This window comes from Spermophilus citellus, assembly GCF_964194105.1.
Source record: "Spermophilus citellus genome assembly, chromosome: 2".
NCBI lineage: Eukaryota > Metazoa > Chordata > Mammalia > Rodentia > Sciuridae > Spermophilus > Spermophilus citellus.
Window position 1 is genome coordinate 38,048,083 of NC_138183.1, and position 17,839 is coordinate 38,065,921.

Below are 17,839 nucleotides of genomic sequence, written 5' to 3' on the forward strand. Positions count from 1 at the left end.
TTATTTTTTAGTTCTCAGAGGACACAACATCTTTGTTGGTATGTGGTGCTGAGGATCGAACCCGGGCCGCACGCATGCCAGGTGAGCCCGCTACCGCTTGAGCCACATCCCCAGCCCTTTATTTTTCTTTTGATGATGTATTTCCCCTAATTTCTAAAGTGACTATATAGTATTCTTATGTTGAGAAAAAAATTATCACCAAAACATTTTCCCTTACCATCCCCCATTTGAAATCTGTTATATTTTAGTAATCCTCTGTTACTCATATTCTGTTCTATATTGCAGTTATTCTATCTACCTTTGTCTTCCATCTAGTTGAAGATGGACGATGTCTGCTCATCTTTGTAAATAAAGCAGAATGGTTTATATAATAATGTTTTAATAAGTGTTCTCTAGCCAGGCACAGTGGTACACACCTATAATCTCAGCAACAGGGCAGACTGAGGAAGGAAGAATGAGTTCGAAGCCAATCTCAGCAACTTAGACTCTGTTTTAAAATAAAAAAGGAAAGAACTGGGATATAGCTCAGTAGTAGAGCACCCCTAGGTTCCATCCCAGTAACAACAAAAAAGTTTTTTTTTTTTGTTTTAAGTGTTCTCTTAATGAACTTCGTAAGGAATATTATGCTAACTTCATAGAATACAAGGCAAACTCTGAAGCTTATTCTCTATTTGCTGTTTTTGTAAATTTTTTTTAGATGTTGATGGACCTTTATTTTATTCATTTATTTATATGTGATGCTGAGAATCGAACCCAGTACCTCACACATGCTAGGCAAGTGCTCTACCATTGAGCCACAACCCCAGCCCCTTGAAGCTTATTCTCTTGAATAAACTCCTGTTGGATCCACAACAAAAACTAATATACTAAATGCATATACTAACATGACAGTTCTCTTAACTAGTATACCCAAGACTAGATGTTAAAATCTCTAGGACCCATCAGGTGTGGTGGCACATGACTATAATCCTAGCTCTCAGGAGCCTGAAAAAGGAGGATTGCAGTGGATGCATCAGTAATTTAGAGAGAAACTCTATCTTAAAATAAAAAATAAAGGGGCTGGGATTGTGGTTCAGTGGTAGAGCACTCACCTAGCATGTGTGAGGCCCTGGGTTCGATCCTCAGCATTACACAAAAATAAATAAATAAATGTATTGTATCCGTCTACAACTAAAAAATATTTTTAAAAAATAAATAAATCATAAAAGGGGTTGGGCATGTAGTTCAGTAGTAGAATGTCCCTGGGTTCTATCACCAGTAATAGAAAAAACAAACAAAAAACTTCTAACACCATAGCCTGAGGTCAGCAGACCAGCCAGCCCTTTGACAGACTAGCCAAATAGGAAATTCTATAATTTTATTTATTGGGCTGACTTCGTATATAATAATTACCTTTCTCTCCTCCCCCCACCTTTTCCCCAGATAGGCTGGCTTTGAACCCCTAGGTTCAAGGGATCCTCTTACCTCAACCTCCCAACAACTGGGATTACAGGCACTTGCCACTATCACCATGCCTCCCCACCCCTTTCTTTTTTGCAGCACTGGGAATTGAACCTAGGGACTTGTGCATGCTCAGTGAGTACTCCACCACCGAGCAACATCCCCAATTCCTTTCTCAACTTACATGAAAGGTCCCCATATTTTACTGGAAGCTTAATTTATCTCCAAGTAAGTACATTTTATATCTTTTTTGGAGGGGGGGTGCGGGGATTGAACCCAGGGGTACTTAATCACTGAGTCACATCCCCAGCCCTTCTTATTTTTTTTATTCTGAGAGTTTCCCTACATTACTTAGAGTCTTGCTAAACTGCTGAGGCTGGTCTTGAACTTGGGATCCTCCTGCTTCAGCCACAGGTGGGCACTACCATGCCTGGCTTACATATTCTAAATTAGACAGTTTGAATCAGAGCTCAATAATACTATTTTTTCTCATGATGATATGTAAAATGATGCATCTTACCATTTAGGGGATCTTGTAGTTGATTAAATAAAGTATATGAAGATGAAGAGGAGCACATGCTACCATGTAGTCATTCTTCTACGATAGACCAGATCTATACCTCTAACTCATACCTCCCAAGTCATGTTTTCAAACAACACATGAACTCAACAGACTGCCAGCACCTCAAATTTAACAACACCAAAATCACCATCTCCCCAAAAGCTATTATGCTGTTCCCTATCCTAATTTATAACACTATGATGAAAAACTTGATTCCATAATTCTTTCCTGTCCCTCAAATGGAATTTCTTAAAACAATTTATCATAGTAACTATCTAAAACTGCAACTTGCATCTTGCTTAGCTGCATACATGGCTTTCTCTCCTTCTTGTCTTTCAATTTCTTGAGGGCAAGGCCCACTTCTTACTCATCTTTATATACCTAGGGTGGCTAGCTCAATGCCTCACCCATGTTAAGTGTTCAATAAATGTTTATGAATGGATCACATCCTCTTCCTTTATAAGTGTAAAAACACTTAAGTCTCCACAGAGGAAAGAGGGACTAACCAAGAATAAAAGTGACTATAACTTCCAAAGGAATTTCACAGCATGATCTCATTCAGAGTTTGTCATCAACTCTATGAGGTATGTTGAACAGATATTATAACTTCCATTTAAAAATTGAGCTGGGCAAGGCAGCATGCGCCTATAAGCCCAGAGGCTCTGGAGGCTAAGGCAGGAAAATGGCAGGTTCAAAGCAGCCTCAGCAAAAGCAAGGTAGGTGCTAAGCAACTCAGTGAGACCCTGTCTTTAAATAAAATATGAAATAGGCCTGGGGATGTGACTCAGTGGTCAAGTGCCCCTGAGTTCAATCCCTGATATAAAAAAAATAAATAAATTGTGGCTGATCTATTCACAATAGCTAAGCTGTGGAACCAACCTAGGTGCCCCTCAACAGGTGAATGAATAAAGAAAATGTGGTATATATACACAATGGAATATTATTCAGCCATAAAGAAGAATAAAATTATGGCATTTGCTTGTAAATAAATGGAACTGGTGACTATCATGCTAAGTGAAATAAGCCAATCCCAAAAAACCAAAGGCCAAATGTTCTCTTTGATGTGAACATGCTAACACACAATGGCGGGGAGGAGTGACAAAGGGGAATAAAGGGAAGGGAAGGGGGATGGAAAAGCAGATAAAGGGAAGGGAAGGGGTAAGGGAATAAGAAAGATAGTAGAATAAATTTGACATATCTTTCCTATGTTCATATATGAATACACAACCAGTATAACGCTACATTATGTACCACCACAAGAATGGGAAGTTATACTCTGTGTATGTATAATATGTCAAAATACATTCAACTGCATGTATATCTAAAAAGAATAAAAACTAAAGTAAAAAAAAATAAAATAAAAATTGTGGCTGAGTAGTCAAGAGGCTTGCCAAAAGCTTTCAGTGGTAAAAAGAAGATTCAAATAAATGTAATTACAAATCCACTGTTTTCAGTTTATCAACTTCTCCCTTAGTCTTATTTCTATTGACTTACCATGTTTTATGTTGATAAGGCTCTGTAGTTTGGCCCTTCCTATCTCCCTTGCCTCTTGATCCATGTTTTCCTTTCCTCTTTGCACACCAACTATCCGTGCTTTCTTTCAGCTCTTCCTTCTCAACACAAGACCTTTACATATCCTATTTCTTCTTCTTAGAACCTCTCCTCTCACTTGGTTAAGTATGCCTCTTTTTCAAGACATCAGTTTAATTTTTTACTTCATTAGAAAGAGCTTTTTTGACCTGAATAGGTAACTCTCCTTGTCTCATGTTCTCATAATAACATGTGCTCTCCTTTCAGCATATATCATGGTTATATTTTTCCCTAGTTGTAATTTTGTATTAATTTGTATGATTCTTCTTTGTTTATAAATGTTTATTTCTTCACTGGTCTGTAGTATAACTTCCAAGATGACAAGGGATTTTTTTTCTCACCATTCTACCCCAAGTGCTTAGCACAATAGTTACTGAAAAATGAATGAAACTATTTGCCCTCTCTTCAAGCTCTCTAAATTATCCCCTGCACCCTATTTTATAGAGATGTGAGTTCTCATCTCTCCTAATCCCCAACTCACCTCAACTCTCCCTTTGTTACATATTCTTTCCCTTCAAGCTATAAACAAATTTTCTTCTTTGTCTTCTTTGTTGTTTGCTTGCTTTGTTTTTGTTTTTCCATTACTAAGAACTATATCCAGGGACACTACCACTGACCTACATCCCTAGCTCTTTTTGATTTTGAGACAGGGTCTCACTGTGCTGCTGAAGCTGGCCTCCAAACTGTAATCCTCCTGAGAATCCCAATTCCATGGGATTATAGGTATGTGCCACTATATCCAGGTCAATCCTATTTCAAATAATTCTTCCACTCTGATCACAATTCTTTTATCCTACTTCATTTTTTCTTCACTGTACTTGCCATTATCTGAAATTATGTTATTTACCTGATTTCTGAACCATTCTTTAATGGAATTAAACTCCTTTAGAATAGGGAGCTCACTAAATATTTTTGAATGAATATATGATTTCAAAATGTGGAAATTAAGTTTCAATGAAGCCAAGCAACATATGTAAGAGTACATAACTCATCAGGGTGAAATATATTCACCAAGTCATGTATATCTAAAACCAAAGCCTGTAACATGTACCCTATTTCACAGTGTGTCAAAAGATACCAAAGGTGAAAGCTAGAAAGATGGACTGGAACCAGACACATGGCACATGCCTATAATCCTAGAGACTCTGGAGGCTGAGGCAGGAGGATGCCAAGTTGAGTTCAACCTCCACAACTTGGTAAGACCTGTTTCAAATTGAAAACACCTGAGGATATAGCTAAGTGGGAGAGTATCCCTGGGTTCTATTACCATTAAAGAAAGAGAGAGGAATTGATCAATCTACAGTTAGCAAGTTAGAGAATAATAGTCAAAGTCTGAAGTTTAAGATTACAAAAGGACAGCACCATTTGAAGGAATGACAAGCTTTATGGGGTATGGATGGCTGAAGTGAGGTGGATACACCTCTCCTTGGCAGATTTCCTTTATCCTTTTACAGATGAAGTCTCTACAAATCTGGCTCACAACTAATAGAAATCAAGTAAATGAGCTAGTCTTTTGATTCATCTTTGCCCCACCAAATTATATAAAAGCAATTATCTTCCCACTGTCCAACTGCCAGCCTCTCCTTTGTTGCTTAGCACACTTTCATTACTCATTACCCTTCCTTCTCAATATCACTCACAATGAAACACTACAAAAAAATCAATAAAACAAACAGCTGCAAGAGAAAATTAATAGCCCAACACAATCCATGGGCCTATCTGTTCTCCACAATAACAAATAAATTTGGTTTTGTATGTTTGTTAATTTTTGTTTGTTGTTGTTTTGGGTGCTTTACCACTGAGTTACATCCCCAGCCTTTTTAATTTTATTTTGAGACAGGATCTTGCTTAGTTGCTTAAGACCTCATTAACTTGCTGAGGCTGGCCTTGAACTTAGATCCTCCTGCCTCAGCCTCCTGCTTCACTGGGATTATAGGCATGTGCCACCAAGCCCAGCTGTTTCTTTGGTACTAGAGATGAAACCCAGGGGCATTCTACTACTGAGCTATATTTCCAGGCCTTTTTTTTTTTTTTAAGTCTGTCTCATTAAGTTGCCAAGACTGGCCTCAAATTTGCAATCCTTCTGCCTCAGCCTCCAGAGTAGCTACAATTACAGGTCTGTACCACAATGCCAGGTCCAAATAAGTATTCAATGTACAGAAATACAAGAAGCAAAAGCATTTATTGAAAAATAATCAAATTCTTCTTTTGGGAATTTTATATTCCCTAAAGACCAAGAATTGCTTTTATTTATATCATTTTTTAAGAGAAAAAGGTTTACATACATATACCCTAGCACAAACTTTTTATCATACTTTTCATCATTGCAGAGTTCACAGGCACAAAAAATAACTCCTCATCACTCTTTTTCCTTTGATTCTATGGGCCTTTCTCACATATTCAGTGGATAGTTGCTTAGGGAGATTACACTTGAGAAAAAATTCCATTTGCCACTAAACATGATAAACAGATAAATGAAATACAATTTCCTTTATTAATGAGGGGATGTAGCTTAGTGGTAGAGCACTTGCCTGGCACATATGAGGCCCTGGGTACAATCCCAAGCACCACCATGACAACAACAACAACAGTTCCTTTATTAAATTGAACATAAAATTTTACCACATACCTATATTTTTATTTCATTTCCCAGTAATGAAAGAAAGGATCACAACAAAACAGAAAATACAAAGTTAAGTCATGCAGAGCAGCTATACCTACATATTACACACAAAAGTAAACAGATTTGAAAAAGAGTTCTGGAAAAATGAATTTCACAGCTTTTTTATGACAGTTCAAATCTCATCAAGAAACTATTTTCAATCTAAATCACTCCTGCTATAATGTACCTCCAATATCTCCCCACTTCATCCAAACTTCACTGTCACCAGATCAATACATTTTTTAAAACCCATGATATATTCATACAATGAGATATTACATAGTAATGAAAATCAATGAAGTGGAAGCATCTAACATAATGTTAAGCAAAAGAAACCAGACTCACAGTAATACATACATAATTCAAATCCAAGCATGGTGGTACATGCCTATAATCCTAGAAACCTGTAAGGCTGAGACAAAGGATCATAAGTTCAAGGCCAGCCTATGATATTTAGAGAGACCCTGTCTCAAAATTGAAAAATAAAAGGGCTAGGGATGTACCTCAGTGGTAAAGTGTAAAGTGCTCCTGGGTTCAACGCCCAGTACCAAAAAAAAAAAAAGTTCAAAAACAGGCAAACTTTCCACTCAATTTTTCTGTGAACCTGAAACTGCTCTAAAATATACAAAGTCTATGAATTGAAAGGAAGGAAGGAAGGAAGGAAGGGAAGGGAGGGGAGGGGAGGGGAGGGGGAGGGGAGGGGGAGGGGGAGGGGAGGGGGAGGGGGAGGGGAGGGGGAGGGGGAGGGGAGGGGAGGGGGAGGGGGAGGGGAGGGAAAGGGGGAGGGGGAGGGGAGGGAAAGGAAGGAAAGGAAAGGAAAGACAAGACAAGACAAGACAAGACAAGAAAAGGACAAAACTAGTGTTGGAGTCAAGTGGTTACTTTGGAATGCAAGGAGGGAATAATGACTGGGATAAAGGACAAAGGGAGCTTCCCAGGTGTTGGTCATGTTCTATTCTTGACCTGGGGTGGTAGTCACAGGAGTGTGTTGATTTTGTAATAATTCAGTGAGCTGAACACTTAAAATTTATGTTTACATATGCGTGTATAACATATATAAAGACAATTTTTTAAGGTTTTTTTTTTTTTTGCTTGTTTGTTTATAGAGCTAGTTCTTGCCATGTTGTCTAGGCAAGGGATCCTCCTGCCTTGACTTCCTTAGTAGCTGGAACTACAGGTGCAGGTCACTGTGCCCAAAATCAATAAAAAGTTTTTTCAAAATATACAAAAAAAAATCTTCTCTGACCTTTAATAAAGACAGTTCACATATAAAGGGCTGGGAATGTAATTCAGTGGTAGAACACTTGCCTAGCATTCTGAAGGCCCTGGGTTCAATCCCAGCACCACAAAACAAAAAGAAAGGGTATATAAAGCCAGGCATGGTGACCTGTGCCCATAGATTCAGCTCTCAGGAGGCTGAAGCAAGAGGATCACTTAATTAGAGACCAGCTCTCACACCAAAGAATCTTGTTTTAAAAGTTAGAAAAAGCCAAGAACAGTGGCACACACCTGAAATCCCAGCAACTCAAGAGGTTGAAGCAGGAGGACCCAAGTTCAAAGCCAGCCTCAGCAATTCAGTGAGGCCCTAAGCAACTTAGGGAGATCCTGTCTCAAATTAAAAAATAATAATAATAAAATAAAAGGCTGGGGATGTGGTTCAGTAGTTAAGCATCCCTGAGTTCAATCCCCAAATCCCCTATACCAAAAAAAAAAAAAAAAAAAAAAAAAAAAGTTAGAAAAAGGCCCTGGGTTTGATTCCCCAGCAATGGAGGGAAAAAAAGTTAGAAAAACATGTACAGTTACTTTCCCATTTTGGCAGGAACTAATTTTACTTATCTTATATCAGACCTATTGATATTCTAAAATTTAGTCTCCAGGTTTGTATAAGAAAAGGAAGCTGTATACATCAAACATGTATTCCCAGTGATTCAGCAGACTGAGGCAGAAGGATCAACAAGTTCAAGGTCAGCCTCAGCAATTTAGTGAGACCCTGTCTCAAAAAAGAAAAAGGGCTGAGGAGGTAACTCAGTAGTAGAGCACTTGCCTATCACGTGCCAAGCCCTGAATTAAATCCCTGAATATCAACAAAAAAGAGAGAGAGAGAGAGAGAGAAAGAAAAACGAAATCCCACTTTTAGTACTAACAAAAAAAGAAGAAAAAGAGAGAGAGAGAAAGAAGGAAAAGAAAAAAATCCCATTTTTAGAAAAGAAATTAGGATTAAGTATTACTGCTTATAAGGAAGAGAGTTTATGACGAAAGCACATAGCAGAGGAAATTGGTCCTTTCCTCTCTCACTGCTCTGTGGCTCAGACAAGGCACAATCAATTTCCTGATGCCACAGTTAAGTGAAAGGAACCAGCAGCAACTCTGCTTGTAAGGACAGGGACTACTGGAACCATGATGTGATGGGAAAAGTCAGCAAGGAATTAGCTGAAGCAGATTACAATAATGTGGGGGGAGTGAGAAGTACTTGACCAATCTACCCTTGTGCCTGGAAAATCTAAAATCATTATCATTCCTATTTGCCACAGTGAATGTAAACAAAAATCTATCTTAGAGTTCTCTCTGTAAGAGAATCAACCCACAATCAATGTGTGCCCTGGGTGTGCTATAAATACTTGAGCCATCAAAGTTCACCTTCTAAGAGTTTCCCAGCAGTATCCTTTCAGTTAATTGGATAGCTAATTAGTGATAAATTAGGATAAGCTTTTTAAGGGGAAGTCACAACATAATCAACTTGGTCCAGTACTATCACTAGTGGCATTTTTTTAAATTTTTTTTTTTAGTTATACATGGACACAGTATCTTTATTTTGTTTTATTTTTATGTGGTGCTGAGGATGGAACCCAGGGTCTCACATGTGCGAGGCGAGTGCTCTACCGCTGAGCCACAACCCCAGCCGGCATTTTTTGTTTAAAAAATATAAGTAATACACATTCAATTTGGAATTTTGTGGACTGGGGCTCAAACCCAGGGCCTCAAGCATGCTAAAGCAGGCACTCTGCAACTGAAATACAACCCCAACCCAATTTTCAAATACAAAAAGAAAGAAAGAAAAAGAAACGTACATGTAATCACAAGTAAAACTTACCAGAGTAGTCTTGGTCTTTTTGTTAAGCATAAAATATTATGTGATCGTAAAGAACTTGCCTCTACTAAGGGATGATGTTCTGAGAGACACTGAAGCATTTGGTTTTGCTAATGAATCCAACTGAGTGTAATTATTTCACCAAAGAATATAGCAATGGCAGGGCACAGTGGTGCATGCCAAGACAATTGTTTCCCTTGCAGGCCTGAGGCAGGAGGGTCACAAGTTCAGGACTAGTCTTAGCAACTTAGGGAAGCCCTAAGCAACTCAGCAAGACCCTGTCTCAAAATAAAAAATAAAAGGGTCTGGGAATGTAGCTCAGTGGAAAAGTACCCCTGGGTTCAATCTCTCATTTCCCACAAGGAAAAAGAATATAGCAAAGAGCCAATCAAACAAAAGTCCAGTTGAAAAGTTGACTAGAGTTCTTCAAACATAACAAAAACCACCTACCAGGATGTCCATTGTAGATTGTTAAAAGGAAATTTTTTAAAATCCTGACTATCCATTAATAGGAATCTGATTGAATACAGACACAGCCAGAACCACAGTGCAGGCCTATAATCCCAGCAACTAGGGAGGCTAAGGCAGGAGGATTGCAAATTCAAGCCCAGCCTCAGCAACTTAGCCAGACCCTGTCTCAAAATAAAAAAATAAAAAAGGGCTGGGGATGTAGCTCAGTGGTATACTGCCCCTGGGCTCAATCCCCAATACCAGAAAAAAAAATCATAATAAAAATAAATTATAGGAGCTGGGGATGTAGCTCAGTTGGTTGAGTGCTTGCCTAGCATGCACAAGGCCCTGGGTTCAATCCCCAGCACCACCAAAATAAATAAATAAATAAGGGGGAAAGGAAAGACAGCAGAATAAAATAGACTTTATTATTGCTATATGTATAAACATGACTGCATGACCAATGTGATTCTGCAACCTGTACACTCAGAAAAATGAGAAATTATACTCCATCTGATTCAAATGTATGATATGTCAAGATCATTGTACTGTCATGTGTAACTAATTAAAACAAATTAAAAAGTAAATATAAATATAAATAAATAAATAATAGATAACATATATAATGGGATGGTCTACAGCCATTAGAAAGAATTGTATATAGCTAACAGGAAAATCATGAAGTTAAAAAGTTGAGGAGAGCTGGGGTTGTGGCTCAGTGGCAGAGTGCTTGCCTAGCATGTGTGATGCACTGGGTTCAAAATAAAATAAGTAAAATAAAGGTTCATCAACATCTTTAAAAAAATAAAAGTTGAGGAAAACTCTACATTCACTTGTAGAACTTTATATTGATATGTAATGAAAAAGAAAAATACATACAAACCAATAAACAGCACTACGAAGTAGTAAGGAATAGGGACAAGAGAATGTTTTTCTTTCATTTCACAATTATTTGAATTTCTTATTATGCACATATATTACCTTATAAAAAAAACTAAATAAGGGATGGGGTCAACCCTGTGGTAGAATATATGCTTAGCATGCTTCAGGCCCAGGATTTAATCCCCAGAATTCACAAAAAAAGCAATGAATAAAAAAGTTAACAATGATTCTAGCAGATGGTAGTTACATGAAGATTTTTATTTTCCTTTTTTATACTTTTCTGCATTTTTCTCAAATTTCTATAATCAGTAATATATTAGTATATAATACTTTTTAAATTCCAAAAAATGGTTCTTCATCAAGTCAATGGTGGTCATTTCTGGTGAAAATTAGGAGGGAAAATTGTGTGACTAAGCACTGTTATAAACACTGGAAATTACAAATAGATATTATGGAAAGGCCCAATTTTTTAAAATGTTTATTTAGATTAAGTTCATCATGAATACCACAGCAATAAATGTTAAAGAAAATCCCTGATTAAGTTTACTGAAGTTGTTCATGTAGTACTGATGCTATGGAAGCAAAATAATATCAGGATTATGAGTAAAGCTGTGCCAAAAAATGTTAAAAAAATATTTATGTCAGGAAATTTTTTTTATATTTTACACATTTTATTTATAAACCCAAGAAATAATACATATTAAGAACATATGAGGGGGGGCTGGGGACGTGGATCAGTGGCAGAGCACTTGCCTGGCATGTGTGAGGCACAGGGTTCGATTCTTAGCACCACATATAAATAAATAAAGATCCATTGACAACTAAAAAAAAAAAAAGAATATATGAGGGACTGGGGTTGTGGCTCAGTAATACAGGGCTCACCTAGCACATGCAATCCTCAGCACCACATAAAAATAAATAAAATTAAGGTATTGTGTGAAACTAAAACTAAAAATTAAATATTTTTTTAAAAAATATATGAATATGGGCTGGGGATGTGGCTCAAGCGGTAGCGCGCTCGCCTGGTATTCGTGCGGCCCCGGTTCGATCCTCAGCACCACATACCAACAAAGATGTTGTGTCCGCCAAGAACTAAAAAATAAATATTAAAAATTCTCTCTCCTCTCTCACTCTCTCTTTAAAAAAAAAAACTATATGAATATATATATTCAAATGATGCAATGGAAATGATTTTTAGACATGACTGAGGGAACATAGAGCTTTTTAAGTTGTTTAGTCCATTGAAAAATATTTATTAGTATACTTATTTATCTTTCCATGCCTTAGGCATGTAATAAATTTTTATTTGTATTTTATTTTGGTTTATTATATATGACAACAGAATACATTACAATTCATATTACACATATAGTGCACAATTTTTCATATCTCTGGTTGTACACAAAGTAGAGTCACATCCTTCGTGTCTTCTTACATGTACTTAGGATAATGATGACCATCAAATTCCACCATCTTTCCTACCCCCATCCCCGGCTCCCTCCCCTCCCTCCCCTTTTCCCCTTTGCCCTATCTAGGGTTCATTTAATCCTCCCATCCCCCCCCCATAGCATATTATGGATCTGAATCCTTAAATCAAGAGAAATTTGGTTTTTTGGTGTTGGCTAATTTCACTTAGCATTATATTCTCCAGCTTCATCCATTTACCTGCAAATGCCATGATTTTATTCTCTTTAATGGTGAATAATATTCCATTGTATACATATATCACATTTTCTTTATCCATCAACTGAAGGGCATCTAGGTAGGTTCCACAGTTCAGCTATTGTGAATTGTGCTGCTATAAACATTGATGTGGCTGTGTCCCTGCAGTATGTTGTTTCAGGAAATATTTTTTAAAAGAGTAAGTGAATTCTGTTTTGTTTTGTTTTTTTGGTACTAGGGATTGAACTCTCAGCAGTGTTCAACCATCGAGCCACCTCCCCAGCCCTTTTTTATTTTTTTAGTTTGAGAAATGGTCTCCCTAAATTGTTTAGGGCCTCACTAAATTACTGAGACTGGCCTTGAACTTGTGATCTTCCCTCTTGAGTCACTGGGATTACCTGCATGTGCCACTGTGCGTGGCTACAAAACTAAAAGAATTCTAGGGCTGGGGACGTGGCTCAAGCGGTAGGTAGCGCGCTTGCCTGGCATGCTTGTGGCCCAGATTCGATCCTCAGCACCACAAACAAACAAAGATGTTGTGTCCACCGAAAACTAAAAACTAAATATTAAAAAAAAATTCTCTCTTAAAAAAAAAAAAAAACTAAAGGAATTCTATAAAAAAGTGATTTCTTAAAAATTCAAGACTAACCACCCACCCAATGGTCAACATCTTTTTATTTTTTTAAATTTTATATATATATATATATATATATATATATATATATATATATATATATATATTTTAGTAGTTGGTCATTTATTTATTTTTTTGTGGTGCTGAGGATTGAACCCAGGGCTTCACATGTGCTAGAGGAGCCAGAGCTCTACCACTGAGCCAGAACTGCAGCCCCTCAACATCCTTTTAGAATATCTTTACCACTCATTCAATCTCTTTCAGTGTTAAAAAAAAAAAAATCCTCAGTCTATTACATTTGTTAAAAACAATTGTTTCAGCTCTTTATTTTAATCTAATATCCAATTTTAAACCATCGGTCCACTTGTCTCAGGTCTATCCTCCAGATTTGGCAAAAGGATCTACAGTTTTTTAAACTATCTTCTTCTACTATTATGATCCTGTCCCTCTTAAATCTTCCCACAAATAAACTTCCCACATTCCTTAAACAACTACTGCACCTTTCATTAATCATCAAGCTCTTAAAAAAAAATTTTTTTTCCTCTTAAAATAATAGATTTTCTCAATGTGCCTCTTAGAAGGAAATAGCCCAGTTGAACACAATTCCAGATCTGATCTGACCAGTGCAATTGCTTCCTTTATTTGGGTCACCATAAGCATAGCAATATAGGACTAGTACAAGATTCATTACCATATTAATGGCATGGTTCAGACACAAGTGCTCTAAGAGTTTGAAGGAGAAAGAGATCACTATGGACTGAGGAATTGAAAATTTTCAACAACAAAATACACACTTTAAACTGGAAAAAAATACATTTTCAATAAGCAGAAAATATGAAAAGAGCCAGGTGTGGTGGCACACATCTGTAATCCCAGCGGTTTGGGAGGCTGAGGCATGAGGATCACAGGTTCAAAACCCACCTCAGCAACTTAGAGAGACCCTAAACAACTTAGCAAGACTCTGTAAAATAAAAATTAAAAAGGCACATGGGGTGGGGATGTGGCTCAGTGGTTTGTTAAGTACCCATGAATCATTCAATTCCTGGTACCCAAAATAAAAGGAAAGTTTCTTAATTAGAAAATATGGAAACATTATGGTGTGGCAGTAGAGAATTAACAAACTTCCCAAAAGACATTACAAAACCCAACCTCCCCCAAAGATATTTCAGGGGTTACAAGTGCAGAATAAAGCAAAGGTAGTATGGGGAACACAGTACAGAAGCAAAGTATCTGTATAAGCACAGGCAGGAATACAGGGTCAAAAGGAGGGCTGTAGGCAATAAAGCATGATTGAAGGATTAAACTAAGGAAATGAAGTTTGAACCAAGATGTCTGGGGATGATTAAATGAACACCAGTTTGCTAATTTCTTTCTTTCTTTTTTTTTTTTATTTTAGTTGTGGACAGACCTTTATTTTATTTATTTATATATGGTGCTGAGAATCAAACCCAGTGTCTCAAACATGCTAGTCAAGCACTCCACCACTGAGCCACAACTCCAGCCCCAGTTTGCCAGTTTCTACATCAAGTTAACTGCTTGAGTTTTACTACATGGAGAAAATTTCTAATTCAATTCTACTCCACCATTAAATGAAAGTAAGTTGTTATACACTATCTACTATATAAGCTATTTTCAGAATATGAATAATATTTCTAGAGTCAAAATATAATGCAAGGAATATCATTTTTAAAATATTTACCCATTTCTGTACATTTTCCCAGGTGAATACTTTACCATTTAATGAGTATTTGCATAAAAGATAGTGGCTTGTTTCAGTAATTAAAATTTTCTGAGGCTGAGAGAGTGGGCTCAGTGGTAGAGCATTTGCCTTTCAAGTGTAAGATCCTGGGTTTGATCCACAGCACCATCAAAATAAACAAATAAATGCCAGATATCTATTCAAAAGATAAAGACCTTCCCTATACCAAAAAAGAAAAAAAAAAAAAGGATACTGACCTGCTCAGGGTCTCTATTCTCCTCAAAAGTAGAGAAGTTTGACTAATGTAACATTAAAAGGAAAAAAGAATCTGGAATGTAGCTCAATGGTAACGTACATGTTTGGCATGCCTGAGACCCTATGTTCAATCCCCAGCACCACAATAGATAAATAGCAAAGATGTTAGCCAAACAGTAGGTACCAACATTGAGCTTCTATTAAAGCTAGCTGATTTTAAAACAAATGAAAATAGCAGCAACTCCTTCTCTAAAGTTATTTAAATTCAGTTAAATGGAATTTGTTTTATTTACTTTATTAAATTGAACCCAGAGGCACTTTCTCACTAAGCTACAACCCCAATCCTTAATTTTTGTTTTAAGACAGGGTCTCACTAAGTTGCTTATGACTTGGGTAAACTGCTGAGGCTGACCTTAAGCTTGTGATGCTCCTGCCCCAGCCTCCCTAGCTCTGGGATTACACGTGTGCACCATTGCCTGCTTTAGAATTTGTTTTTTAAAGAGTCTTTCATAAGTCTTTATTATGGTGTGGCAGTAGAGAATTAATAAACTGCCCAAAAGACATTGCAAAACCCAACCTTTCCTAAATCCTGCTACACAGCAGCAGGGTTCTAAAGAAATAAATAGACTCCCAGCTGCTGAGAGAAAATGTCTTACTAAAACCAAAGCAAAATTCTCATTAATGAAAAATCAACCATGAAAGAAGAAAAACTGTGTCTCATAATCCCCGGAAATAACAAAATCCCATTTTGGGTTAATACAGATTTAACAAAACCATGGAAGAGAGCAGGGCAAAGCAGTTCCATTTGCCAGCATCTGGGGGAAACACTGTTAGCAGAGAGATCACAAACAAGGACAATGCTTCTAATCTGTACAGCCAAAAAAAACAAACTCTTAACTGTCCAGTAAAAGGTACCAGGAAAAAGCTCTGGTGAAGCCTTCAGTGTATAAGTACTTTCTCACTCATAATCAAGACACTTTATCCCATTTTGTTCAACCCAGCTATGACAGGTTGTAACTTAAATTTCCCAAGATAAATTCAACAGTAATCCAAACCCTGCTTTTTCTGAGCAGATAATCTCTCTAAAATCAGTTCTTGCATTCATTCAAAACCAACATTGAGCTTCTATTAAAGCAGGCACTGGGAGTACTACAAAAACCAATAGGAATCAGTCTCTATCTACATGAAGCTTAATGTATTCATGGTCTCTCATCTTAAACCCCCAAAGCTCTAGCTTTAACATATCTTCTTAGGTCAAATGTCCTCAGGGAAAAAGCAATAAAAGACCTTCACTGTGAGTTACTGGGATGGAAGCTTCAAGGGAAGAAAAAAAAAACTACGCTCTGTTCCAACAGAGAACAAACACCCTTCAGAGTGAAATATGAGAATAATTTTAGTCTAGACTACAGACTGGGGTTCAGGGAAAGAGCAGGGAACAAGCAATAAAGGTGCAAATCAGAAAATACACTGGAAGAAGGAATGGGCAGCTGTATCACTAACGCATTTAAAGAGTGATAAAAAAGAACCTGCTACTATATACTAGTTTTACAGTGCAGAGAAAAGGAAGAAACAATGGGAGACTGCCCGCTATTGACAGGCTCCAACGATCCGCGGTCTCCTAGCTCATCCGCTCTCACAGGAGAAAAAACCCAGTCACTGTTTGTAGGACTTGGGCCGGCCAACTAACAACACTGTCACATAGCTACCAGAATGGAGAGGTAACAGTCCCTTGCAGAAGCGTGGGGAGAGGAGATTCTTCAAATGTTTATAAATGGTTAACACATCTGTCCCCCAAGGCGCGGAAGGGAACTTTGGGAGAGGTGATAACTGGACGATAACCGAAGTGTGTGGAACCTGCCGCCTCCCCACTCCAATACGCACACTCACCGCGCACACAGAGCAGTGACATGGCCGAGGTGCCGGCTAGCTGACGCCGACTAGCCTCCGCCGGGCCCCCGCCGGGCCGCTCCCTCTTTTCTCTCAGCAGGTGCCGCGACGGCGCCCGCTATCAGTCCCAAGGGTCTGGCAGCTCTTCATGGTCCCCGTAGCAGACAGCTTCCCTCCGCTCCCCCGGTCCCGCTCCAGTTCTCACCATCTGAGTGAGCTCTGGACAGCACTAAGTACGGGCCGGTAAACCAGGGATTGGGCGCGGCACCGCGGCGCCATCGCTGGGAGACCAGAGCGGCAGACTCCCACCGTCACTTCACCCGGGATCTGTGCGGGAGCCTGAGCGGAACACACCCCTGGCGCCCCGCCCCCTAACCAATCAATTCACGCCCAGTCCTCCAACCCCGCCCCTCTTGAGGCGCGTAGGAGGCGGAGTCCCCTTCCTCTTAGGCGAGACTAAATGCCCCTCAGCCCACTAACAAATCCTCACGCCAAGTGGGGAGGGGCTTCCCCTCACCTGTGTGAGGCGGGAACTGAAGCACTCCCTCCCACGTGGGTGGGGCTTCCACTCAGAAACATTCTTTTCATTGAAGAATTTCCATTAGACTTCCTTAAAAAGGTTAGCCTTAACAGCTGACTGGTTACTTGCCATATATTTTAGCAAGATTGTACCACATGGCAAAGAATGTTTTTATTTTGTTTTGTTGGTACTGGGGATTGAATCCAGGGACTCTTTTCTACTGAGCTACGTTCCCAGTCCTTGTTATCATTTGAGGCAGAGTCTCTATAAGTTGTTGAGACTGGCCTCGAAGTTACACTTCTGCCTCACCTCCCGAACTGTTGAGATTTACAGGTGTGCATCATCATGTCTGACCAAAGTAAATTTTAATTAGTTATTTAGGACAAGAAAAAACACACACACACACAACTGAGTGAACATAGTGTCTGGGGGTTGGGAGTATAGGTCAGTTGGTAGAGTTCTTGCCTCACATGCACAAGACCCTGGATTCAGTCCCCAGCACCACAAA

At 38.4% G+C, this 17,839-nt stretch overlaps 1 protein-coding gene across 10 annotated transcripts in view; it reads right to left on the reverse strand.

Annotated features, from left to right (window-relative positions):
* Positions 1-17,148, reverse strand: part of UNC13B (unc-13 homolog B) — a 215,255-nt gene extending 198,107 nt beyond the window's left edge. For all 10 annotated transcript variants that reach the window (XM_081279834.1, XM_081279833.1, XM_081279830.1 and 7 more), the window contains exon 1: positions 16,812-17,148. In XM_081279834.1, the coding sequence (XP_081135960.1) occupies positions 16,812-16,833 (22 nt within the window). In that variant the 5' untranslated portion in view covers positions 16,834-17,148. The remainder of the gene's footprint in view (positions 1-16,811) is intronic.
* Between the last annotated feature and the right edge of the window lie 691 nt (positions 17,149-17,839).